The sequence below is a fragment of the Olea europaea genome, chromosome 2 (assembly GCF_002742605.1).
Source record: "Olea europaea var. sylvestris chromosome 2, O_europaea_v1, whole genome shotgun sequence".
NCBI classification, from domain to species: Eukaryota; Viridiplantae; Streptophyta; class Magnoliopsida; order Lamiales; family Oleaceae; genus Olea; species Olea europaea.
Genome location: NC_036238.1, coordinates 6,581,992 through 6,608,748, shown reverse-complemented (window position 1 = coordinate 6,608,748; position 26,757 = coordinate 6,581,992). Strand labels below are relative to the sequence as shown.

General features: G+C 37.5%; 1 protein-coding gene across 1 annotated transcript; it reads left to right on the top strand.

Annotated features, from left to right (window-relative positions):
- The first annotated feature begins 770 nt into the window (after window positions 1-770).
- LOC111409971 (protein COBRA-like) lies at window positions 771-5,321 on the top strand. The gene is made up of 6 exons (XM_023040114.1): window positions 771-1,084; window positions 2,039-2,118; window positions 2,683-3,139; window positions 3,697-3,856; window positions 3,936-4,213; window positions 4,694-5,321. Exons 1-6 carry the CDS (start codon window positions 994-996, stop codon window positions 4,984-4,986), a joined length of 1,359 nt encoding a protein of 452 aa, XP_022895882.1. The 5' UTR covers window positions 771-993; the 3' UTR covers window positions 4,987-5,321.
- Window positions 5,322-26,757: the final 21,436 nt, after the last annotated feature.

Genomic DNA, 26,757 nt, shown 5'->3' with positions numbered 1-26,757 from the left:
ATATTTGGTAAATTTTAGTGAATATAGAATGAATGTGCAACTATTATAATAAAACTTTGAGGATCAACTTGCTATATTATAAAGGTGAGAGACTAATTTACAACAAGAGTAATAGGTTGAGGACCATTGGGGCAATTTTCCTAAAATGAAAATTTAATTAATCAATAGTCAAGCCAAATTTTTCATTCTGCCGCCAGCTTCTGGACAGTAAGCACTAAGCAGATGTCTTTCTCTATCCATCGTCGGCAAAGGCTTGAGTTTGAAAATTTATTTTTAGCCTCGTTTGTTTCTTATTTTCAAAAGAATGTGAATAAAAAATATAATAATTATAAGCTTCACAGAAGAAACAAAAATTTAAATTTGATAATTTGATACGATGTATAACGATCATATTTTTCATTTTTGTGGAAAAAGTACGGGAAACAAAAATATATTTTTTTTATCAGTTAATATGAAGTTTTATTGATCAAAATACGAGCCTATTTGGGCTCCATTTTTCACCCAAAAAATTGATTTTTTAACCGTTATTTCATTATTTCAGTCGTCATATTTGACTTCTTCTCTCACAGGTGGACCCCATTTTTTTCTTAACGGTCAAAAAATCAATTCTCAAAATCACTTCCAAACAGGCTCTACATATAAGTACACCGATCATATTCAGACAAAACATCTTATAAATTTATAACTACGTTGCACACTATTTCTTAACGCGTTGAATTTAAAAATAATTCTACACAAAATTGACATAAAAATGAAGAATATATATGAGATTGGAGTGCGAATTAGCTGGAGTGTCATTTTCATGTCATAAAAGTAAAACCCAGTGCCAATTAGTATTACGAAGCTGTATTTATATCATTTTCTTGAATAATTCTTACTTAAATCATTCAAGAATCTTACAGTTTACTTTACTTGTTAAAGACCATTTGAAGTCCACTTACGCTTTCCTTCCCACCGCTTTCTCTTGAGTTGCAGATCTACAGAGATCAAGAAATGGAGCTCTGTTTCAGATCTTTAAGCAAAATTACAACTCCGATCATTCTCCTATTTTCCTTGCTTTCTTGCTTCTGCTTCAATTCATCGGGTGTGTATTACCTTTTTCTCTATCAATTTTCTTGATTTGGATGCTTTTCTTGAAGTGGGTTTAATCAATTTTCGAGGAGATGGGCCTGATCTGATTATCAACAAGTTCAGATCTTTGATTCATATTTTTACTGGCTCTAGCAATCTAAGTGCATAAAGTCTTTCATAGGCGTTTCTTGGGATGGGTTGGACTGAACTTAACTACACTAAGCTTGTGTAATCTGCTTCTTGCTAAAGAAAATTGAAGTAGCTTATTTTCCAAAATTAATACTTGATTGTTCCCATTGAACAAAATTAATCTGTATGAGCTACATATGTATAAATTTTTTATTTTTCTTTGTTTCCTAGATTTAATCTGTCGTCAATGCTACTGATAAATTTCTTTCTGTTTGGGGTTTGTAGTAGTTAGAAGGTATATTTAAGGTATATGTTTATGCTAAACTTGACAGTAGTGGACATGATTGAGGAAGAAAAAGAAGTTGAATTCTTGATCATTGTCCACTCCAGTACTATATAATGGTGTCCATCAAGTACATCATTATAGTTTATTTGAAAAAAAAAGGGGAATTTTCAAAGTCACCATGATTATCGGACATATGTCTATGAGAATTGGAAATTGTTGGTGATTTTTTTATTTTTTATTTTTTGTCTCTCTTTTAGGTTTTTCATAAATCTCATAATATAATATTTGTACCATCATTTGCAATGCATATTAAACCATTGGCACATCACATGAGATGTCCACTTTGGTAACGTTTACATTCCCTGGATGTCATCACAATGATGTACGAATATGATATTGTCTTTCTTCTTAGCAAAACATTGAATTTCCAGTTCGACTATATGCCGTAACACAAATTCATTTCTCAAGTTTATAATCCGTGGAAGGAAATGAATTGAATGAACAAAATATCTTATGTTTTTGTTGTCTGCCCATTTTGGTCTTTTTCTACAGAGGCCTATGATGCGCTTGATCCTAATGGAAATATCACAATTAAATGGGATATCATCACTTGGACTCCCGATGGCTATGTTGTAAGTATTCTAGTAAATTCTGTATTGTCTTATATTTCCGTCATTACAACTCTATTTTATTTTTACAAAAGGATAATAAATTTATTCAGCAGCCCATCAAGTGTTGAATTTAGAATCCTAAATGTATTTTCTTTCAAGCTTCTTTAATGCTCGAGCATATTTTCATATCATCCCATTATCCCAATTGAGCTTGCCATTTGTCAACTGTTGCATTGTCTGTCTGAGTTTTCTGAATATTGATACTTGGAAAAACTATATTATCATTTTCTGAAATGCATGTTGAAATATATTTCTTCTCTTCCATGTTCGGTGGTCACTACAAGTGACATGGTTAACCATCTTATGATAGCTCCTGGACAGAAATATAATGTAGGTCAGTTTGGACATCTTCTTATGAATACGAGGCATATCTTTCGTTTAGTATTGCTTTTAGAGTTATGGATTAAGATTTACTCCATATTATTCTTCAATGCCAATTATAGTCCTACCAACATTATAGTCTTCCTTTCCTTTTATTCGTTGTCCGATTCACTAATCTGGTGCGTTTATTCTAAAAATGGTCAGGCTGTGGTGACAATGTACAACTTCCAACAATATCGTCACATTCAAGCCCCTGGTTGGACTTTGGGATGGACGTGGGCAAAGAAGGAGGTGATATGGAGCATGATGGGTGCTCAAACAACAGAACAAGGAGATTGTTCGAGATACAAAGGGAACACTCCACATTGCTGCAAAAAAAATCCAACGGTTGTTGACCTACTGCCTGGAACTCCATACAACCAACAGATTGCGAATTGTTGCAAAGGAGGGGTAATTAATTCATGGGTGCAAGATCCATCCAATTTTGCAAGCTCTTTCCAGGTTAGTGTTGGTGCGGCTGGAACCACCAACAAAACTGTTAGAGTGCCAAAGAACTTCACATTGAAAGCACCAGGGCCGGGCTATACTTGTGGACCTGCTAAAGTAGGGAAACCTACCAAGTTTATGTCCCAAGACGGGAGAAGACAGACACAAGCAATGAGTAAGTTATTTAGTACAAATTTAGAGACTCTATTGGTGTAAGATAAAATATAAATAAATGAATTCATCCTCTCTTTATCGGCTTAAACATTTAAATGGGGTGGCTAAATATGGTATGCTCTCCCGTTTATGAAAATTCCACTTGTCATGCCTTTGATGAGAAATGAATCTAATCTGCATGTGATGAGGCCGTTGAAGACATTTATAAATAAATAAATTTGTCTCCTCTCTATTATCTTAAACTTTTAAATGAGGTAGTTCAACACTATAGTTGCAAATATTGTTGATTTTGTGATCTTCAAAGGTGGAGGCGGCAAAATTATGTTGTCAATGAGCTTACAACTATGATTTAGTGTAAATCAAAAACTTTATGTTTTTGTCAATTAAAAATAAATAATATGGAAAATATTCTCATTTAAAATTGCTACCTGTTCTGTCTTGCATATAATCTATTTCTGCAGTCCCAATACCATATAAGGTGTCAAAAATTTGTCCCTATTTATTTTTGTTTTACACATGAAAACCCTTGCTTTCCTTCTCAACCTTTTCCTATTGCAGTGACGTGGAATGTTACGTGCACATATTCACAGTTTCTGGCCCAAAAAACTCCTACTTGCTGTGTCTCACTCTCATCCTTCTACAACGATACTATTGTTCCATGCCCAACATGCACTTGTGGATGCCAAAATAATGGCACTCAGCCAGGAAGTTGTGTGAAGTAAGCCTTTCAACTTTCAATCTTCTTTAGCTTTATTTGTTTACTTTTTTGCGGGTCCTTATGCGTTTACTCATTGCAGTCCCGACGCACCGCACCTTGCTTCAGTTGTTCCAGACAATGGGAAGAATAATTATGCACCTTTAGTCCAATGCACCAGCCATATGTGCCCCATTCGAGTCCACTGGCATGTCAAATTAAACTACAAGGACTACTGGCGGGTGAAGGTTACAATCACAAACTTCAATTACAGGATGAATTATACACAGTGGAACTTGGTTGTGCAACATCCTAATTTCGACAATCTAACTCAGTTATTCAGCTTCTACTACAAGCCATTAACTCCTTATCAAGATATAAGTAAGTCAGATTTACATTTGCAGAATGTTTTTTCCCAGGTAAAATGCACTGGTCATCACTGAACTTTTTGGCTAAATTTTCATATTGGTTGCAAAACTTCATTTAGTTCAAAGTTGGTTGCTTGATCACTGAATGGCAAAGTTTACAATTTGATCATTCTTCCCATTTCAGTTAGTTTGACTAATGAAAAGCTGACAGCACGGACTAGTTGGCCTAATTGGGAGACATCTAAGACTCTCATTTTACCTTTTCCATTGGTCAAACTAACAAATATTGATGGAGACTGGCGTGAGCTAATTGTAACACAATTTAAGTTCAATGACCAACTTGAAAGAAAATGAATTTAGAGAACTACGTGAAATTTCGCTAGAAGTTTAATGACCACCAGTGTATATGACCATTATCTTCTTTTTATCCACTAGTTGACAGAGAGCTTGGGAATAAACATCAATTTTAACTTATTGTTTTCCGCTTAAACAGATGACACGGCAATGTTATGGGGTATTAAATTTTACAACGATTTGCTCATGCAAGCCGGCCCTCTAGGAAATGTGCAATCGGAGCTTCTATTCCAAAAGGACAAATCTACTTTCACTTTTGAGAAAGGTTGGGCCTTTCCTCGTAGAGTCTATTTCAATGGTGACAACTGTGTCATGCCACCTCCCGATGAATATCCATATCTACCAAATGCTGGATCCCGCCCAGACGTCTCCTTGCTTGTGCTAGCAGTCACATTGTTGTCATCTGTTGCATTTTACTTCGTATGTTTTTAAGAATTTCTACTGATCAATTTGTGAAGCACATCAATTCAATCTGGAAAATCAGAGCAAATTGAAGAATTTATAGACGTGGGCAATGTAACTTTGCATGTTTGCACGGATTCCAGGGCCCAAATTTGTAAGCAAAGCCCCTTCTTACTTCAATTGTTGGCAACTTGACTTCATTTTTTCTCTTGTTGCAGTATAAACATGCGTTTACCTGTGCTTCAAACCATATTGTTTGTAGAGTTTGTTTATTTAGACCATAGTGTTCACTAGATTTGTAATGAGAATAAGAACAATTTGATAAATTAAGTAATAATTGCAAATGAATCTTGGAGTTTTGGTTTCTTGTTTGTAAATTCTATTTTGTTCATCATAATCTTCTCATTCTGTTTACATAGTTTATTACTCTCCTTTTCTTTCATATTGCTGAATTATGGTGTGCAATATTGGATACAACTGGACAATATTAAGAAAGAAACGAACTTCTCTTATTCTCTTGTCCAATAATGTGTACCAATTTATTCGTTTTTCATGAACCATAACCTTCAATGGTATAGCTAGAATTGTTGGAAATTTGTACGTTCTTCCAGTTATTCGGATGTTCTTTTGGTTTTGAATCTTTCAATACAATCAAAAGGAAATGAAACTACATGAAGAAAAGCTACACTGATAGTAAAGAGCAACTTAGATGAGCAGAATTATGTAGAATGGGATGAGCATTGTTAGAATTTGGGTATGACTCGAATCCCTTGTTGAAATAATTGTGGAGTTCTAATTGAAGTGCACATCAAATGGAATTTTAATTGGAATGCTATTTGAGGAATCATATTCAAGTTTAATTGACAAGTTCTATTTATTCTATTTGAAAGCCTATTCGATAGTGGAATTTGTGTTGGACTTGATGAGATCAAATAAGGAAGCTTTTGGCGTTTTTTTTTTTATCTACAACTCTACTTCTAGGTGTGGATTTTTTCCTATAAATATTAGGCCCCTGTTTGAGCCACATTATTTTCAAAAAAAATGCATTCTTCAACAGTGATTTGACATCATTTCAATCACACAATTTTCAATAAAATAATATTACACACAAATTTAAAACTTTTTCTTATTTTTAACCACACATTTCTAATTAATTTGACATCAATAATGCATTTTTTCCTTATAATGTGGCTCAAACAAGCCCTAGATTCTTTTTCTAGATTTGAAAAGCTTTATTGTTTTTGTTGTATTCTCTCCATATTGTTATTGAATAAGGTATCAGTTCCTCTGCTTAACTCGCCTTTTTGTTTCTTTACTTTAACTTATTCTATTGGTTATGATCTTACATATTTTATATTACACTATTAAATCTCAATTTTTGCGTCGCCTTTCGGTCCAACAAGATGTTTCAGAGTTGTTCCGCTTTCAACATCTTTGGGGTTAAGCTGTCCTGGCCAAGAGCTAGCCAACTTGACTTGGCTCTGGACCCGGTCCGGAATCCCTCTAAGTGGGCTCTTCGGGGCCTGGACATTCGCTCCTGGGCCTTTATTTAAGGAAAAAAAAAAATAGAAAATCTATTCCGGTCCTGGTGAGATGGGCCGGCTGACAGGGCAAGATATACTTGTTGTAAGTAACTTTATGGGAGAATGACCGTATCCTGATCTTCTAAAGATTGAAACAGAATCTCTTTCTTCAATAATGTATTGCTGTGTGTATATAGAAAGTACATGGGGGAGACTATGCATGGGGAGACATTCATGATTTAGCCTATGTTTGGCTTATGCTTATAAACACTCGAGTTACTTTTTATTCGTATATTTCGAGAGATTTACGAGTACTACATACTTATCAATCACTTGTTTTATCTATTTATATTTAAACAGTTTATAAGCACTTCTTAAAGATATATTTAAAGTAATATATAAAATGTTGAATAGATACAGGCAATGTTTGTGGTAAGGCTTTTGAAAAGTAGAAAAACGAGCTTTGTGAAGATAAAGGAATTGTTTTTGAATTTATTTAGATAATTTTCTAAAGGCGTTTGGCTTGGCTGGGCTGGTTTGACCTAGAAGAGCTTTTAGAAGAAGTCAAACTAAGTTTCTACAAGTAAAGCAAAAAAAGAAGTCCGACTTAATAGTGTATTTTAATATAAAAATGTAGCAACATGATCCAAGTTCTTAAGCGAAAATAATTTCTTAAAACAACGATGAAGACAATGATTTACCTGATCAGAACTCTGTAACTGTTTCACTATTTAAAGGAAAATCCAAAATCTCGAAAAATAAACATATAGATTAGAATGGCTGTGAATATGCAAAGAAGCAGATACTTACACAGGGCTTGAATCCTCTTGAACGACTCGTTCATTCAATTGTTCATGAACTTGGGGGCGAAGAAACTCCGGTTAGCTTGCTTTTGAATGATATTGAGCTCTATAAAAGAGCTATTTATTGGAACAATATTCTTACCGAATTTTTGCAGAGCCTAGGAATTTACAGTACACGATCGACCACCACGTTTAAAAGAGGGATGGATCACGGATAGATTAGAAATAACGTTAATGAATCGACTGGAGTGGTAGATGGAATATATGAAAAGTGTAAAGTAAGAGGTCTTGGGAGATGCTTTACCTACTGGTAGTTGGATGCGAGGGATATGGTGAAGTTTCACTTTAGAGGAATTTCTGTATCTTGAAGCAAAGATTCTGGTGAAATGAGTAACATGCAAGAGACCTTTTTATATTCCAATTTAATTAACAAAACGTGATTAGTGATCGATCAAAAAGTGTTGAATGTTGGACTGAGAATGTATTCGCATGGCCAGTAAGCAAGTTCGAGGAGAGGCCGACCCTGACATGTCACATAACCTACTTTACATTTTTAAGTAAGACTATAAGCGTCAACCTGCAAGGAGATGAGGAGAGTTCTCAGAAACCAAACCATTATATGAAGAAGTCGTTTTGTCCACCTTAAGACACATTGAAGCATCACTTTTGCGAAAGTACTTTCATCTCATACGGAGCCTCTAATTGTGACAGTCGGACAAGCCCTGGAAATGAAGATGAATAAAGAAATAAATGACCTGGAGTTCTATCGAGAAACCCAAAAAGAACAAACCTTGCCGGAAGTTCTTGAAAAAGCGCTTACATCATGAATATTGATTCTTCCCATTATTTTTATTATTTGTTCTTCTTTCATCGAAAACTCTAAATTATAATATTTGTTATCGTATAACTTACCAAACCCTTAAAATACTTAGGCCCCGTTTGGCCCTGTTTTTCTCGAAATGCAACTCTCTCTCTCTCTTTTCTTTTCAATCATATATTTTTCATTAAAATAATATTACACGTAAATCAAAAACTTGTCATCTACACATTATCCATCAATCTTTTATTCTAAAATTCATTTTTTCTTCAAAATGGATATCAAATACCCTGTAAAATATAAAATAAAGGATTCAAGCTTTCTCCCCAACCGAGGTGATAGAACATGCTCTGCCCATCCCGAATGCGGGCGAGATTCGATCCTGGTCAATAATACGGTCGAACAGACCAGCCCGTGAGATCTATATTTTAAATATAGTTTAGGAGTCATTCATGGCTCGCGTCATAGGGGTCAAGGCACTTAAGTTACTTGGGCCTGGCATAGCCCGACATGACTTATGTTGGGTAGCAGCTTGGGTGACCAGACACATTTTTACACCTCTAGTATAGCCTATGCGAGTGCATAGTTTGATGATCATTCGAACTCGAAAAAGTCCTAATCAAACCCAATGCCAAATAACCCAACCTAGACTTATGAGTTGGCCCATTTTAAACACTAACAATTAAGCCGAATTGGTCTGGCTCGCAGACAAGCCCATTTATCAGATCTAAAGAGGCCCAAATTTTCTATAAACATGCCCATTAATAATAGAGAAAGTAGTAGATAAATATTTTACGTAATTATATTTTTTCAATGGGACAGAATACGATAGTGAATAAATATTTTACGTATTTTAAATTAGACGTGATAATGGATAACTATTTTATATATTTCGAGCATAACTTAATATTACAACGAAGTCTGCCAATGTGCATGTCCGGCTGTATTGTTGTTTATAATGGACTACGTGCCATGAAAAGAGAAGAAATAATGGACAAAAGGTGGACAAGCTTGGAATAATAATAATAATAATAATAATAATAATAATAATAATAATAATAATAATAATTTATGCTGCATTATAAGCAGAATTTGGCAGTCTTAACCTCAGAATTTTTGCATATTTTTTAGCAGATATTTGCATTGCTAGAGTTAAACTTATGTTGCATTTTTAGCAGATTTTTTCAAATCAAACCGAACCGTAAAAAATGATTTGATTTGAAAATAAGCCAAAAATCATGCTAACCGAACCATATTCACTCTTACTAATAGACTTTGTTTTCAACTGACGAAGGTTCATGCTAATGCATATTTGAAGCTACAAATATAAAATTAATTTTATTCTCGAATAGTTTAATCTTTTAAACTATGTAGTTGAACAACAATCATCTATTATGGTACCACGAAAGATTTTTTTATTTTTTATTTTTTAATCTTGTTAACCAGATCAAGTTATGGTCAAAACAATCCATTGCAAGTGACTGAAGTCAAGAATCCATGACTTTTGAACTAGCTAATGTATATTAATTAAACAAATTATCCATTTTTTAATCAATCATGCTACATGTATATAATCTTTCACATTTTGCCACATGGCAACACACCATTGGACAATTTAAATTTTGTTCAGTTTTTCCATCCAATCAACACTTGCCAACACTGTGAATGTCAACTATAATGTCAAGAAAAGAGTGTAGAAGTGACGTTTTCCTTTTTCAATTAGGTGGGGAGCATGTGATTAGGTAAATTATGGGGGCATCTAACACATGCATTTATTAAAAGAAATCCAAACTTTTTAATTTTTCTCTTTGGTTAAGCACAAAATATAATCCATGATTGCTTATAATTATATTATCAACTATAATTATCAGATCTGGAAGATTAGCCCAATATTAATTAATTCCACCAACATGCTTTCTTGTTTCTTTTTACAAGAATATGCTCTTCATGTTATTGGTGCATGCAAGGTTTAGAATATTCAAGATTTTAGATACAAAGACTCTGTCTATATCTAAGAATCATAAAATTTGAGTTTAGAATCTGATTAACTCTTTTTTGTCATTAATTAGTTGATTTCTAATTTCTTTTCTTATTGGACCATAGTCACTATACCATGGTTAAGGCATGACATATTTGATTCTCCTAAGCCAATTGTTGAACCCTAAGGGCACACATGATATTCATTAGACAAAATTCTAAATATAGCTTTATATAAAAAATTAATAATAATAAATAAATAATAAATAAAAAATTTGGGTTATATCAAGAGTGATACTGTTCACAAAAATTGGCATCTCCAGTGAAGAAGCAAAGCTAAAAATGAGAGAGTCTACATGTACAGAAAATGGGTTTACAGAACTTTTATAGAATACATATAACGTGAGGGATGAGTGGCTTTTTTCGACAATATTTTAAACACATGGAATCCACCCCATGTGAGCATTTGTAGCGATTCTGTGAATTCATTTACTGTGCAAATGGATTAAACTGTTAAAAATTCTCTTTTACGAGCATCTCCAATGATTCTAGGGATGGTAAAATGCACGAGAAAAATCAGTTTTTAAAGATTTGAAGTCAATGTGCCGTTAATGTCTAATAAATAGAGAGAAAAATCTTAAATTAGTTTTTAATTGATTTTATGTACAATCCAATACTACTAAAGTCCAGACATAGGAACGGCCCAAGCCCAACTTCATTATAGAACATACTCATTTGAATTACTTTGAATTATTAACAAAATCAATTATAGAACTAATATAACAAAAACAATTTTTTTCATATTTTTTAAATCTCTAAATAAAAAAAAATTTGCCTAATTGTCAATAACTAGACTTAAAGATAAGGGTTTGTCTAACTTTTCCTTTAGCATGTTTGTGAAGTATTTATGAAAGATTTAAATTTTAAATAAATGGAAATGAGTAATAGATAAAGTGTGTAGGACTTGTGAATCCCTCAAAAATGTATAAATAAATGACTAAGTATTTATAAACAGTTTTTAAACACGACTCAAACATAGGCTAATCTTAGTCGTTTATTTATTAAAATGTAAGAAATAAACTATAAAAAAAAATGGTTTACCACATGCTCTCGTTGAGTTAATTGTTCCAATGGTCACTGGACTTAAGTCCATATCTTTGATTGGTCACTGAAATTTAAAATGACAAGTTTTGGCTGCTGAATTTAGGTTTATATTTTCGATTGCTCACTGAACTTTAAAATATCGAGTTTTGATCACTGAACTTTAAAATATGTCAAACGTTACTCATTAACATAACTGTTGAACTTTGAAAAATATCGAGTCTTACAGTGAGTAAAATACAACATTTTTCAAAGTTCAGTGATTGATATACAACATTTTTTAAAGTTCAATAGCTAAAACTCGATATTTTAAATTTCAATGAACAATCGGAGACTTGGACCTAAGTTTAATGACCAAATCTCGACATTTTAAATTTCAGTGAACAATAAAAAATATAGATTTAAGTTCAGTAACCATTGGAACTATTAACTCGCTCTCGTTCAAGGAAAGTCTTATATTAAAGGCTCTATGAAAAACCTATATTTAGACTATTTAAAATGAGTAATGATATTTATAGTGAGGATTGCATAGTCATCCTTATATGACAACTTGTTATTTAAAGCATTAGTTTGTTATCTGAGACAACGGAATTAGGTAAAATTAATAGCTCAAATAATAAATTATTATATGATAACTACTATAGTTGATAACTATGAATAACATTATTCATTTCAAATAATTGTATTGTAGAATTCTCCTTTTTTATTTCTATGTTTTCTAGGATAAAAAGCCCATGTTCGGTATGAATTGAAATCTAGATTTTAATTCAAAATCAAAGTCAACAATTCATTTTAAACACATATTTTATGGGACTCACAATTTTTCAATCACATATTTATTCAATTTTTATCAAAATTTACCAAAAATCTTATTTTATTCCCACCAAACATGGACTAATTCATGTGTTTATGGTCGAAAAAAAATTATGGTAGAAGGATATGGATTGGACACATCAACATACCCAACACAGCAAATGTGGTTATTATGCAAAATACATTATCATAAAAATTGTAAAATTTTAAATTACTTATTTCAGTATCATTTTCCATCGCATATTTACATAATAATATATTCTACATGCAAATCAATAAAATTTCTTTATTTTTTAACCATACATTCTCCAAATAATACTATTCAAAACTCTTTAACTTTTCAAATAATGGGCAACAAACAACGACGGATTTAGCCGGTCCCTATTTGGTGGGAATTAAAATCAGATTTTTAATAAATTTTGATAAAAACTAACGAGATGTGTGGCGAAAAAGTTATGGATCTTATGAAATATTTAGTTAATATTAATTACCGACTTTGATTTAAATTAAAATTAAAATTTTAATCCCTACCAAACAGGGACTTAATATGCACATATACTTGAACAGCAAAAAGCCTAAATATCATTTCATTTTATGGTCCCCAACTTTATTGTGCATGTAAGATTGCTTTCACTTCATAGTTCATAATTGCTTCTATCGAGCTATTGGCAAATTTTCCTATCCACTCTCACTTCTATAATTACATTATATAAGTCTCATTATGATCAGCACTTGAATGGCGTGTTTCTTCCCACAACAACCTTGTTGAATATAGTGAAAAGTCGAATAATTCACGAGGAAGGCTTTGAGTAACATTCTATTGTCATAATCGTACAATAATCCCACGAGGGGGGTAACATGGAGTTTGAGCCATGCAATATTTTTCATTTCTTGTTATGACATAAGAAACCAATAGAGAAGAAGTCCCACGGAGGGCTAAATTGCATGCACACTATGGCCAAGCAGTCATCGGATTCTAATGCTTGCCTCTTTGGACATTTAGAGGTAAAGTACTCATTTGATATGGACTAGAGAGAGGTGGTGTATCGAAACAAATTCTGAATACTAGATATGACCTTAAAATATATGGTGTCGTGATGAACTTGTTAGACTCTTGAAAATTTGTAAAAAATGACTATACCTATTATAATAAATATAGAAGATTACTTCAAAGGAGTAACAATGGTGAATTGCAAGAAACAAGGGCAAAGACAAGCACTTGGGAGCTTCATAAAACTGAATTGGGCGACCTTACAACACATGAAGTGGGGTGCTCTTTCTAGTTTGTGCAATGGGGCCAACCTAAAGTTAAGAATCTTTGCCAACATGTTGGTTGGAAATGCATATTTTGGGGTATGGTTGTATGTACCTTATATATTCATATATACTCTTAATCTTAATTCTTTAAACTATATAGATTATCAGCCTTTAACATCATCTTCACCCTTTTCTGAATTCTAAAGAAAAATTATTATTGACAGTCTAAGACCATACATATTAATAGATACAATTACTATTTATTTGCTGAATAGACAGATTAATTGAAAGAATCGTGATTATACTTAACAATAAAATGCTCAAAAGTGCTCTTTTCCTTACTTGGAAGGCATATAATGGACACGTGGGAGCCTTCGATCAAGATCTTTTTGCCTCTCCCATTTTGACTCTATGCTCAAATCTAACTTTATAGGACTGTTGATTTATTTTAGTAGTTGATTTATGGAACATTGATAAAAGGAGAAAGTTTTTAGTTGGGCTCATCGCCCCCCAAAGCAAAAGAGTCCACACTAACACTAGTGGGAGAATATTAAATACAATCATGCTACATATTCATTCTTTTTGACATCATATTTAACATTGTGTCATGTGACAACACATGATTGAATAATTTACACACAAAAAATAATAATAATAAAATTCCGCTCAACACTTTTTGAACTCCAATGAAATGTAGACAAAGATGTCAATCAAAGAATGTACACTTAACATTATTTTATTAAATATTGGGGGAATGTAGGGCATATGTTAATAAAAACATAAAATGAAAGGGTTTATTTGCAACACAAATGCTTAGTACAAATTCGATGTCTGTGTTAAGGGAATAAATCTCACATCGGTTAAATATCGAAATATTGACCAACTTAAATAGATCTTGGGCCACTCTTCTTAATAAGGTTGACCTTATTTAGATGGACCTCAAATTTTAACATGGTATCAAAGTCCAGTAAGCTCCAACAAGCTATTCGATCCGATTAAGTCTCAAAAATGAGCACACGAATTTCAAGATTGGTCTGCTCAAAAAGAGTCACCATCTTGCGGGGGCATATTAAAGGAATAAATCTCACATCAGTTAAATATCGAAATATTGACCAACTTAGATAGATTTTGGATCACTCATCTTAATAAGGTTGACTTTATTAAGATGAACCCCAAATCTTAACAGTCTACATATTTAGAACTGTTACATCAAACTAACAATTTTATACATGTTCAAACTTTATTAGACAATGAAGAGTGATCCCATTATCACGTAGATTGATAATCAACATCGCTCTTGATAAATAGCATTACATGTACTATCAACATGTTGTGGCAGTGTGGCACTAGTCGTAGTCTGAAGTGAATTAAATTGAATATCAACGAGAATTCTACATGTAGAACCAAATAGTTACATGTGTAGCGATGAAACCAGACTAGATTAGAACTAACTGGGTGTCGTCCAGTTTCATCTTTATGTGCTTCAAAGAAAGTATAAAGTGAAAACTTTTGTGTAAATTATATAGCTTTACTTTCGCGCTTTTTCTTTGAGACGATAAAAGTGTTACTTATTCGAAATACATATTGATTCACATAAAATAAACTGTTAACTGGAATATTAGATCAGACAAAACTAGGGTCACACCCGGGCAAACCCTATCCATGGAGTTTGTCTCCACTTTTCAGAAGACAGGAAATGGCAGTTGGAAGGGTGCAGTTTGTGGGTTGATTTTTAGGCTCTTCAGTTTGAGTAATAAATTGTCTGCAGTAATTAACTATGGCTGGTGTAGCAACAGCAATATGGACCATCCATGAACATGGTTTGACAATGACAGATAGGCAAAATAAGCTATCTTTCTTGGATTGGGAGTTTGGCACTTGCCTTTTCATTTAATTCAATTTATGTAAGAGATCAGAAAAGAGAACGCATCTAGATTTCTTGATTTTGTGTAAACGAGGGAAAATGAATCTGTGATCAAAAAATAAGATTCGGCATGCAAAATTATTTTATTTGAAAAATATTTAGTTGAAAATTAGATTAAAAATCTATACCAAAATGAGACTATGTTTTTGAATTTTAGATTTCATGCTATTTTCGACTTCGAAATTTGCAAAGTAGTTCAATTGATGTCACGTCGCTTCAATAAAATGCTATCGGACATAGGGAGATAATAGCTCATTCGACTATAACGATTAAGTTAAAGACTCGTGATAGAGAGAATCTAACGTGTGAGCAAGTATAAAGATTTTGCCTTATAACGATGTACGATCACTCGTATTTATAGAGGGAGGCAATGACTATAACAGGAGACTCAATTATTTGCAATTTTTCTAAAATTTTGTTTGTCCACTTGACAATCTATATACTAACCCAAAATTTTGGTAAGCATCATATATGATATTACGGGAGTCACGTACTTTTGACAAGTTCATATGTGAGCACTAGCTTAGATATTTTTATTGTACTAAATTCTATCTATGTTTAACATGGTTCCAAGTACCTTTTCGTGTAATTTAACTCGGACTCAAGCCTTCTTTGAACAATCCTTGTTTAGGGCGATTCTTCGAGCAAGACACTAGTAGATTGAGTAATCTCATCGTGCTCACTAATCAAGATCGTTAGAAATCAATCTAGATTTACGATTTCAAGTAGAAACTCGATCTTTTTCATATTATCTCATTATGCGTTTATTATTTCTCAGTGTCACATCACCTGATATTTTGACTCACAAAAAATTAAGAATAATCATTAAAAAATTATCTTTAGCTCATGTTTGTCTACTTTTTTTTAAAATTCTTTTTTCTTGAAACTCAATTTCAAGCACATATTCTCACGATAAAATATTTTGCATATAAATTGAAATTTTTTTCTTAATTTTTAATCATACATTCTTTAAAAAGGTCAATATTTCAAAACTGTTACCCACGACCCCCACCCAAAAATAAAAAATAAATATTAAATAAGCCCCCGTTTGGCCCTCATTCTCTTTCATTTTTTTCTAATCTCTTATTTTCAATCACACAATCTTTCATTAAATAATATTATACGTAAATCGAGAATTTTTCATTCATTTTCAATTACATATTTTTCAAAAAAGTACTATTTCAAGTATTGAAATTTGAAAAAAATATATATATGAGAACCAAACGGGGCTAAAATCCCTCTCTTTAATGATCATCAAATCAGGGCTCCAATTCTAGGAAATCCAATAGCTTAACAAGTGGGAACAAACTTGTCGTGACACTTCATAGGGGGAAATGGGAGTTTGCCTGTTCAATCAGAGACTGTTATGGTCTGGTAGAAAACAAACGAGAAAAATTAATAATTACAAACAGACAAAAATCAATCAAGTTCAGTGAATGAAAACGAGTGCACGTGGACAGACCTCCCACACGTGCAGTCAGACAATCGTCCCCACTTCTTTCACTATACACACGTATGCAATTTATCATCTTTCAGATAACAAATACAACTGCTTTCAATTGTGCTACGTATTATTCAGGTTTAAATTCAAATGAGATACGTGTTGATAAATGATTGAACAATTTAGAAAATTAAAACAAAAGATGCCTTATCATTTTCTGACATAGCAGTCTATCTCTTCACTTCTATATTTTTAAGTCTGACTAAATGGTTTTATTCAATAGCTTTTTACTACAGAAAATACACACGTGTCCTATTTTTTAGTTTTTATATAACCATGTTTGAGCCCTATTCAAATAGTAATAATTTTTTCTTAAATTTATTTTTAATTATACATTCTTTCAATAAAATAATTTTACACATAAATTCAAATTTTTTCTTATCTTTTAACCACATATTTCATAAAAAATCATTATCATAAAACTCATTTTGACAAATATATATATTGGTTCTAAATCATAGCCATACATAAATATCAACCTTGGGAAAATAGAATATTCAAAATTAACAATAGTCGCTTTAAAAAAAATTAAAGAGAATCTTTAATTAAATGCGTAGAACATCGTGTAGAGTTTTTATACAAGTCCAACAATCAAATTTTATTTATACGTTTGAATATTTCCTAGAAAATATTGCCACCAATTATATTGAGAGGAAATTCCATTTAGCCCTTGTTCGAGCTCCATTCTTTTCATAAGAATGAATTTTAGAATAATGTATTAATGGAAAATGTGTTATTAAAAAATAAGTAAAAGTTTTGAATTTGCTTATATTTTATCGAAGAATATGTGATTGAAATAATATCAAAATACTGTTTAAAAATGTATTATTTTCAAAGAATGAGGCTCAAAGAAGGGCCTAATGTACCTTTCGCGTGAGTTTCATTAATTTTGCCTCTTGCTAAACTTTGGGTATTTATAGGTGATGAGAGCTGTTGGATGTGAGACACGTGTATACATTTGAACGGTATGATGCGTCTGCTCATCGGCATCAATCAACTGCGTCTGTAGAGTGGGCAGATAGTTACTTCTCCCGAGTTGAATTGACATAAAGTTGATAGGTCACATCAATTAGCCTCATAGAGACGTCAAATCACTTTAAACCTTATGGGCAGAAAAGATCTTGACAAAGATCTCATTCTGAAATCGGCTAAGGATCCTCAGGCCGAGGTCCACGGGGGTCATTTCGCCTCAGATTCAGGGGGATAGGGCACTTCGGTCAGTCCTACAGAATTACCTATGCCTCGTAATGTGATAGCAGATCATCTCAATTGGAACCACTTAGGGGAACCACTTCGTATGAGCGTTCCACACCTCGCCTGAAGTGGTGGTGGACTTTTCGAAGTGGAACCACTTCGTATGAGCGTTCCATACCTCGCCTGATATGGGTTCAGTTAGGGGCGTAACAGTGGTCCCCCAAGTCCAAGTATGAATATTTATATCATGGGTGGACTTGTCTTTCCGATCGGGTATATGCGCCTCGGGATGGGGATCGTGATTTGTGAGAACTTGAGGGTCGATTTTTTGTGTTCACCGAAGCGTTGATCATAGGCAGATGCGCTAAATCTTCGCCACCATGTGAGGGAAAAAAATTACGCGAGGTCGAGGTGCTGACGAGCTGGACGAGGCGTGGGGAGATTGTCAATGCAGCGACCGAGGCAATGACCCACAGGGAACTCGGCGTCAGGTGCGCCTAAACTTTGTAAAGTCGAGTGAGGAGCTCATCTGCCACTGGTGCGCTGACCGACAAGGGACGACGCATTGGGAGATGGCTAACACTTTGTAAAGCTTAGGAGAGAGCCCAGCGACTGAAGCAATGACCCACAGGGGACTCGGCGTCAGGTGCGCCTAAGCTTTGTAAAGTTAAGTGAGGAGCTCATCTGCCACCAGTGACCTGACCCACAAGGGACGACGCGTTGGGAGATGGCTAACACTTTGTAAAGCTTAGGAGGGAGCGCAGCGACCGAGGCAGTGATCCACAGGGGCCTCCGCGTCAAGTGCGCCTAATCTTTGTAAAGTTGAGTGAGGAGCTCATTTACCACCGGTGTGCTGACCCACATTGGACGATGCGTTGGGAGATGACTAACACTTTGTAAAGCTTAGGAGGGAGTGCAGCGACCGAGGTGATGACTCACAGGGGACTCCGCGTTAGGTGCGCCTAAACTTTGTAAAGTTAAGTGAGGAGCTCATCCGCCACCTGTGCGCTGACCCACAAAGGACAACGCATTGGGAGATGACTAACACTTTGTAAAGTTTAGGAGGGAGTGCAGCGACCGAGGTGATGACCCACAAGGGACTCCGCGTTAGGTGCGCCTAAACTTTGTAAAGTTGAGTAGGAGCTCATCCGAGGCGGACGTGTTTGACGCTAAATGATTTGACAGCTGCTGCGTATTTTCAAGGTGACAGTTGGATACAACACCCATTCCCCAAAAAGGCGCTGCGGCTACTTATTGATGACGGCTGGTGGTGACCGAGGTAACGCGTTATATGTGAGCGTGAGGATCATAGCAAGATCTTAGGCGTAGATCAAATCTGACGTTTCATTTCAACGGCCTAGATTGATGGTGCGACGGACGGCCTAAATTGATTGCATTTGAATTTGACGGTGGAGATTAGTTGGAGCGCTCTATAAAAAGCGGAGTTGAGAACTTTTGGAGTTTTTACTCTTGCGAAACAGAAAACTCCATTACTCTCAAATCTCTTTGCGATTTCCGGCGTTCTTCAAGCATTTTCGGCGAGAACTTTGATTTTCCGGCGACCACACACCACTTTTCGACCATTTCCGGCTGGGGAACACTCAAACTCGTAAGTTTTAGTAACTATTTTGAGATTTTTCCTTTCTGAAAATGGCCTCCGAGGGTAGTGCTAGTTCAGGGAGGGGGTTGGAATTAGTACGGATGGATGTGCCCATTGTGGCAACCTCTTCGAAGTAGCCAAGGCGATATTAGGGGGGGGAGAATATTTGGAAGAGGTCGGATAGCCCAGTAGATACCTCTGTGCATTGGGGGCGTCGGATTACCCCTCCAAGCTAAAGGAGGCCGACCTAAAAAGACTTAGGACTGAATATAGGATACCGGATAACATAGACCCGATCCTCCCCGAGCCTGACGAGAGGGCCTACTACCCTAGGCCAAGGTGTGTGGCGATAAGTGAGGCAATCCTTAGGGTTGGCCTTAGGCTTCCAATTCACCCATTTTTCGGATGGTACTTAGGTCTTACGGCTTAGCACCGACCCAATTGAATCCGAACTCCTGGAGCCAGATGGTGGGCTCCTGGATGTTATGGAAAGAGGCGTCACTAGGAGTGGAGATGCCCTTCTCAGTTTTTCAGACCCTCTATATTCCAAAAGTAACAGTCGGGGGGAATAAGACTAGGGGCTGGTATTACCTGATCTCTTGGGGTTCCCACACTCCATTCGTGCTCGATCTGTCGAGCTCCATCAAGGAGTGGAAGAGCTCGTGGTGCTGGGCTGCTGGGAGATGGGACACGATGGAGAGGGACCCCTTGACACCTCTTACGGTCCCCACGAAGTATTCGACACTTAGTGAGTATTACAGCTGTATTTCTTCTTTATTCTCTTCGATTCGAATTATAACTAACACTCCTATTCATTTTTTGAAGGCACTCTTTCTCGGTGCGAGCTGTCCTCAGATGATTTTGAGATCGTCTGCGTGATCTATCAACTGCCTCCAAAGAAGAGGTCGTTCCATATGCTGATCAGAAAGAACCTCCATTTTGTGACGCACGACCTAATGGCCTCACAAGGTAATGTCTCGAAGCGAATACCTTTGAATATTTTCGAGTCGTTTGCACGTACTAATATACTTATTTCTTGCAGATAACTTCAATAAGAAGATGCCTCTTCGGCCCGACTTCAAAACAATACAGAAGATGATGGGCGAGGCGAGGGCCTTGAAGACCTCCTCTTCCTCTTACAAGAAGCAGATGGAGGACTTAGTGGATGTCAGCAAGAGGCTCCCGCCTCCGACGGAGGAGGAGGTGCCTGAGGATCCAGAGGCTAACCTGCTTCGAAAGGGCAAGAAACCTGCTGCCCCTTCCAAGCGGCCAACGGTGGTGAGGCCACCCCCCGTTCTAAGGCAAACCAGGATTCCTACTGGGGTGGCCATTCCGGAGAGAATGTCCGTGCCATCAGAGGCTTCACCTGTCCCGCGCGAGGGCTCCAGTTGCTGCCGTCCCTTTCGCCCAGGTGTCGGAGGAGCCTAAGAAGAAAAGAGCCCATCCCTCCAAGGAGGTGGACTTCCTGGGCTCGAACTCCGAGGAGCCCGTTAAAGAAGTACTGGAGGCTCTGCCTCCAGAAACAGCTACATTGGTAGTGGTCCACAATAAGTATTGGATTGAAGAATGGAGGGACCACACCGCCTCTTGCACAGCTGAGGACCTGGTGGTGGCCAATAGTGCATTTGTGGCCCGGGCTCTAAGCACCAGCATCCAGCTCGAGGGCTTGGTGAAGGACCTAAACGCCAAGAGAGAGGACATCGCCAAGCGCCTCGAGGAGGCGATGCAATATGGGGACAAGGTGAGGAAGGCCCGGGCCAAAGCTGCGGAGGAGGAGAAAAGGAGGATGGAGGCTGAGGCTCAGTTGGCGGCTGTTGCTGGAGATATAGAGCGGCTGAAGAAGGAGCTCTATGAAGTGGAGTGTCAGGTTGCTACCATGATCCGAAGAGTGGATCATGCCAACGAGCACCACCGGCTCGCTACGGAGGCTCTAGAGGCCTCAAATAAAGAGAAAGCTGAGTTGAGGCAGAGGACAGAGGCCCAGTCTGAGGAAATTGCCTCTTTGAAGGAAGAGCTGAAGTCAGCAAGGGAAGTGGCTGTTCAGAATTTCATTGACCACTTCGAGGAACATCCGATGTACGACGACTTTGAGAATTTCTGGGCCTCCTGGAGTGCCCAAGGCATATTGGGTCGGCTGAAAGAGGTCCACCCTACTTTGGACATCTCCTCTTTAGAGACAAAGTTTGAGAGACCTACTAGAGACCGGCCTGATAGGCTTGCAGAGGACGCTCCAGCAGCTCCCGAGGCTGGCAAGAAGGAGCCTTCCATAGAGTAGGGCTTATTTTGTAATGGCTTCGGCCTTTTGTAAATTTGAAGTGAATGAAATGAAAAATTTTCATTTTTTTTACCAAGTGTTATTGCTTCTACTTTCTGATCGTATTGATCTGTTTACGCATATATGAATGACAATCTTTTAAGACTAAGCACCTCTTAACAACAATCAGAAGATCGGACCACTTAAGTAATCATCAAGTGTCTCTTAACAATCATTAGATCGGATCACTTAAGTAATAATCAGGCGCCTCTTAGCAACAATCAGGAGATCGGACCACTTAAGTAATCATCAAGCGTCTCTTAACAATCATCATATCGGATTACTTAAGTAATAATCCTGAGGGACTGAGGTAACAATTTGATAACCAATGTGACAAAGAACTGAAGTATTAATACTTGAAAAAGTTACATTATCCATTACCAAGGCATTTTCAGCGCTCAGTAAGATAGGCAAATTACAAATGAGATCGGATCGAGACACACACTTATTAGACAACATCGAGATCAGATTGGAACAAACACTCATCACTGATAATATTTCCTTAAGTGTTTGATGTTCCATTGATGAGGTAGTGTTTTCCCTGCCATGTCTTCAATTTCGAAAGTACCAGGTCGGGATTCCCTGTAGATGCGGTAAGGACCCTCCCAATTCGGTCCAAACACTCCTGACCCGGTTGGCTTTGATGATTGGAAGACCCTCCTGAGGACGAGGTCTCCCAGGCGAAGAGTTCTGTTTCTGACCTTGGAGTTATAATAGCGGGTCATCTTCCTATAATACTTTGCTAAATTCACCTGCGAAGTATCCCTCATTTCTTCAAGGAGGTGGAGTTCGTTCACTCGGGCCTCGTTGTTACTGATCTCGTTGAAGTGTATTCGGCGGTGTGATGGGACCCCAACCTCAATCGGGCTCATGGCCTCGGCCCCGTAGGTCATTGAGAATGGTGTTTCCCCAGTTGCAGTTTGGCTTGTGGTTCGGATTGCCCAGAGAACGTGGGGAAGTTCATCGACCCAAGCCCCCTTTGATGTGTCAAGCTTCCTTTTCAGGGTATGCTTGATAGTTTTGTTTACTGCCTCAACTTGTCCATTCGCTTGCAGGTGATGAGGCGTTGAGAAATCCTTTTTTATCCCAGTTCGTTGCACAATTCTCGCATTTTCGGTTGTCGAATTGTCTCCCATTTTCGGACACTAAGGAGTGAGGAATACCGAACCTACAAATGATATTCTTCCAAATGAATATTGTAGTGTTTGCCTCGGTAATCTTCGCAAGAATTTCAGCCTTGACCCACTTGGTGAAGTAATCAATGGCGACAATGGTGAAGGTCGCGCTTCCTCTTCGTTTAGGGAGTGGACCAATAAAGTCGATGCCCCACTTGGCGAATGGTCAGGGACTGGTTATCGTAGAGAGATTCTGAGAAGGCTGCCTTTGAATGTTCGAGAAGCACTGACATTTGTCACATTTCTGGACAAACTGGCAAGCATCCCTTTTCAGGGTCGGCGAGAAGTAGCCTTGACGGAGAACCTTGTGTGCCAAGGCCGCTCCTCCAGAGTGATTTTCGCAGATTCCCTCATGGATTCACCTCCGACACATCTGAGAAGTGGTGAGGCGAAGCCTCTTTTGTAGAGCACATCCTCTTTCAGGACGAAATGCGCAGCCCTTCTCCTCAACTTCCTTGCCTCGCTTTCGGAAGCAGGTGGTGTCTGATCCTTTAGATGGGCGATGACGGGCTGCATCCATAATGGGGTGCCTTCTATCCAAAGTACATCTTCTCCTTCGAAAATGGAGGGCTTCGCCAGGTGTTCAATAGGGACAACTTTTAATAACTCAGAATCCTAGCTGCTAGCCAATTTTGAGAGGGCGTCTGCGCGTGTGTTCTCTAGGCGTGGGAGTTGAATCAGTTCGAACCTTTCAAACTGGGGGACTAGGTCCAGAACCAATTTCAAGTATACAACCATGCCGCTGTCTTTGGCCGCAAAGCTTCCACTGACTTGATTCACTATCAGCTGAGAATCGCTGATGGCCACAAGCCTTCTGACCTGCATCTCTCTTGCCAGTCTAAGGCCTGCTAGAAGGGCTTCGTATTCGGTAGCATTGTTCGAGGCTTTGAAGCCAAACCTTACTGCGCAATTTAGCTTGTGACCCTCTGGGCTTTCCAAGACTATTCCTGTCCCGGAGCTTGCCTCTCCTGAGGATCTATCTACGAACAGTTTCCAGGTTGGGGATTCGACTGGTTCCATTATTGCCTCCATTTTCGGGGCTTTGGCAAACTCGACCACAAAATCTGCAAGGGTCTGGCCCTTTATGGCATGTCGAGATTGGAATAATATGTCGAACTCGCTGATCTCGATTGCCCATTTTAGTAGGTGTCATGATGCGTCTGTTCTCTACAACACCTGCTTCAATGGGAAGTTGGTAAGAACGTCGATCGAGTGGGCCTGGAAATATGGCCTCGATTAGGGTTGGCATCAGTTCGGTGTTGGGTCGGTTCGGCCAAAATCATAACCGTACCATAACCACATAAATCGGTTCGGTTCGTATCTCGGTTCGGTCCGGTTAATAACTACAAAAATAAATTATTTTTTATATGTTCATCCGTCAAATTGATATAAAACAATTTATGAAAAAAGTCAATGAAAACAAAAATACAATATTCCAAACGAAAATGCAAACATTATCCTAATTTTCAATTGTAAAATACAAATTTAACAAACAATATTATAAATATAATAATACTAAATTTTTCCTTCATTCTTAATTGTTGCGCATCGACGTTACTTGATTCATTCTTCCCTACAAGTCTTACTAGCATAGATCAGCATTCAAAGTTGATTCCTATTCATCCTTGGCAATACTGGCACGTTTAGAAAAATATCGAACTCTGTTTTTACATGATCAGCAATAATAGAATGGCTAACAAATGTAACAAATTTTTGGAGGCGACGACGACTTGCACCGTAGAGGCAATGGAGCCGTGCGTGAGTTTGTAGTTTGTGGAGAGTAGGGTTTGCATTTATATACTGCCATACTAATGCTATTATGGGCTAATGGTAAGTGGGCTGGCCGAATGAGTCAGGTAGATGTCAATTCAATTGTGTTTTTTTTTTTTGATTTTTTTTGGCAGGTAATCGGTTCGGTTTCGGTTCGACGACGTAAATACCATACCCGCACCATTACGAATCAGTTCATTAAAATTAAAACCATATTCACCCCATTGCACCATCGGTTCGATTTTTTTCGCCCCATTCGGTTCGGTTAACCGTGATTTTCTATTTTGACGGTTCAAATTGCCATCTCTAGCCTCGGTTTCCTTAAGGCTGTGATGAGGGCAAGTGACAATTTCTCCATATCTGGGTACCGTGTTTCAGTTGGGAGGAGTGCTTTGCTGACGTAGTATACTGGCAACTGTCGTTCATTTTCTTCTCTGACTAGAACAACGCTGACCGCAACGTCTGATACCGCCAAATACAGCAGCAGAGACTCTTCTGGTCAAGGTTTTGACAAAAGGGGTGCCTCTCCGAGGTACTTTTTCAGCGCCTGGAAGGCTTCATCGCACTCAAAAGTCTATTGGAACTTCTTTCCTTACTTAAGCACCTTGAAGAAGGGTAAGCTCTTATCAGTGGCCCTGGAGATGAAGCGACTGAGTATGGCTATTCGACCATTGAGGCTTTGGACCTCCTTCGGTTCCTGAGGTGACCTCATTTCCAGCAAGGCCGTTATCTTTACTGGATTGGCTTCAATTCCTCTTTGGTTAACAATATATCCCAAGAACTGACCTGAAGCCACCCCAAAGGTGCACTTGAGGGGATTTAACTTCATCTTATATTTTCTAAGTATCTGAAAGGTTTGGTCGAGGTGACTTACGTGTTCGCTTGCCTGGAGGATTTTTACTAGCATGTCGTCCACGTAGACCTTCATGGTTCTGCCAATTAGTTCAGCGAACATCATGTTGACCAGTCTTTGATATGTGGCTCCGGCATTTTTCAATTCGAAGGGCATGACTTTGTAGCAGTAGAGTCCTCTGTCTGTGATGAATGAAGTAGCTTCCTCGTTAGGTCGAAACATGAGTATCTGATTGTACCCCGAATATGCATCCACGAAGCTCAACAGTTCATGTCTAGCAGTGGAATCCACAAGTTGGTCTGTTCTTGGAAGTGGGAAGCTGTCTTTAGGGCATACCTTATTCAAGTTGGTGAAGTCTACGCACACCCTCCACTTCCCGCTAGGCTTTTTCATCAGGACCGGGTTGGATATCTATTTCGGGTAGATGGCTTTCCTTATGAAACCACTGCGGCTAAGCTTGCCTACTTTGTCCTTGAGAGTCTCGTACCTTTCTGGGTTGAGGGCACATCTTTTCTGCCGATGAGGGGCACATGAGGAGTTGATGTTAAGATGGTGGCAACTGATCCTTGGATCTATCCACACCATGTCCTCATGCTTCCAAGCGAAAACATCCAAGTTCCTTTTTAGGAAGCTTACCATCTCCTCTTTCGCTTTAGGGGGCAGTGTCTTCTTTATTCGTAAGACCTGACTAGGGTCCTCTAGGTTGACGGAGAAAGTCTCTAGTTCTTCCATTGGAGTTGCATTTAGTTCAGAGTCAATTATCCAGAGATCTAACTCGTCAAGAGGGTATCCTTGTTCAGGAGCCTCTTCCATGTTGATGTCTTCCTCCTGTTCGGAGGTATGCCCTTATTCAGAGGCGTCGAGCATTTCGACGTCTATACTGGCTTCATTGGCAACTTCGGTTATGATTAACAGTTCGGGGCACCGACTTTCTTAAAGAGTTCAAGTAACATGCCCTGGAGCCCATTTGGTCGCCTTGGACCGTAGCAATCCCATGTTCAATTGGGAATTTCATACACAAGTAGTGGATAGATGTGATGGCCTAAATATCTTTTAAAGCGGGTCCGTCTAATATTCCATGATAGGCCGACCTGTGGTCTACGACTAAGAATTCCATGAAGTATTGGGCCACTAGGGATACTAAACCCATTTCGACGGGTAGAGTAATCCGTCCTCGTG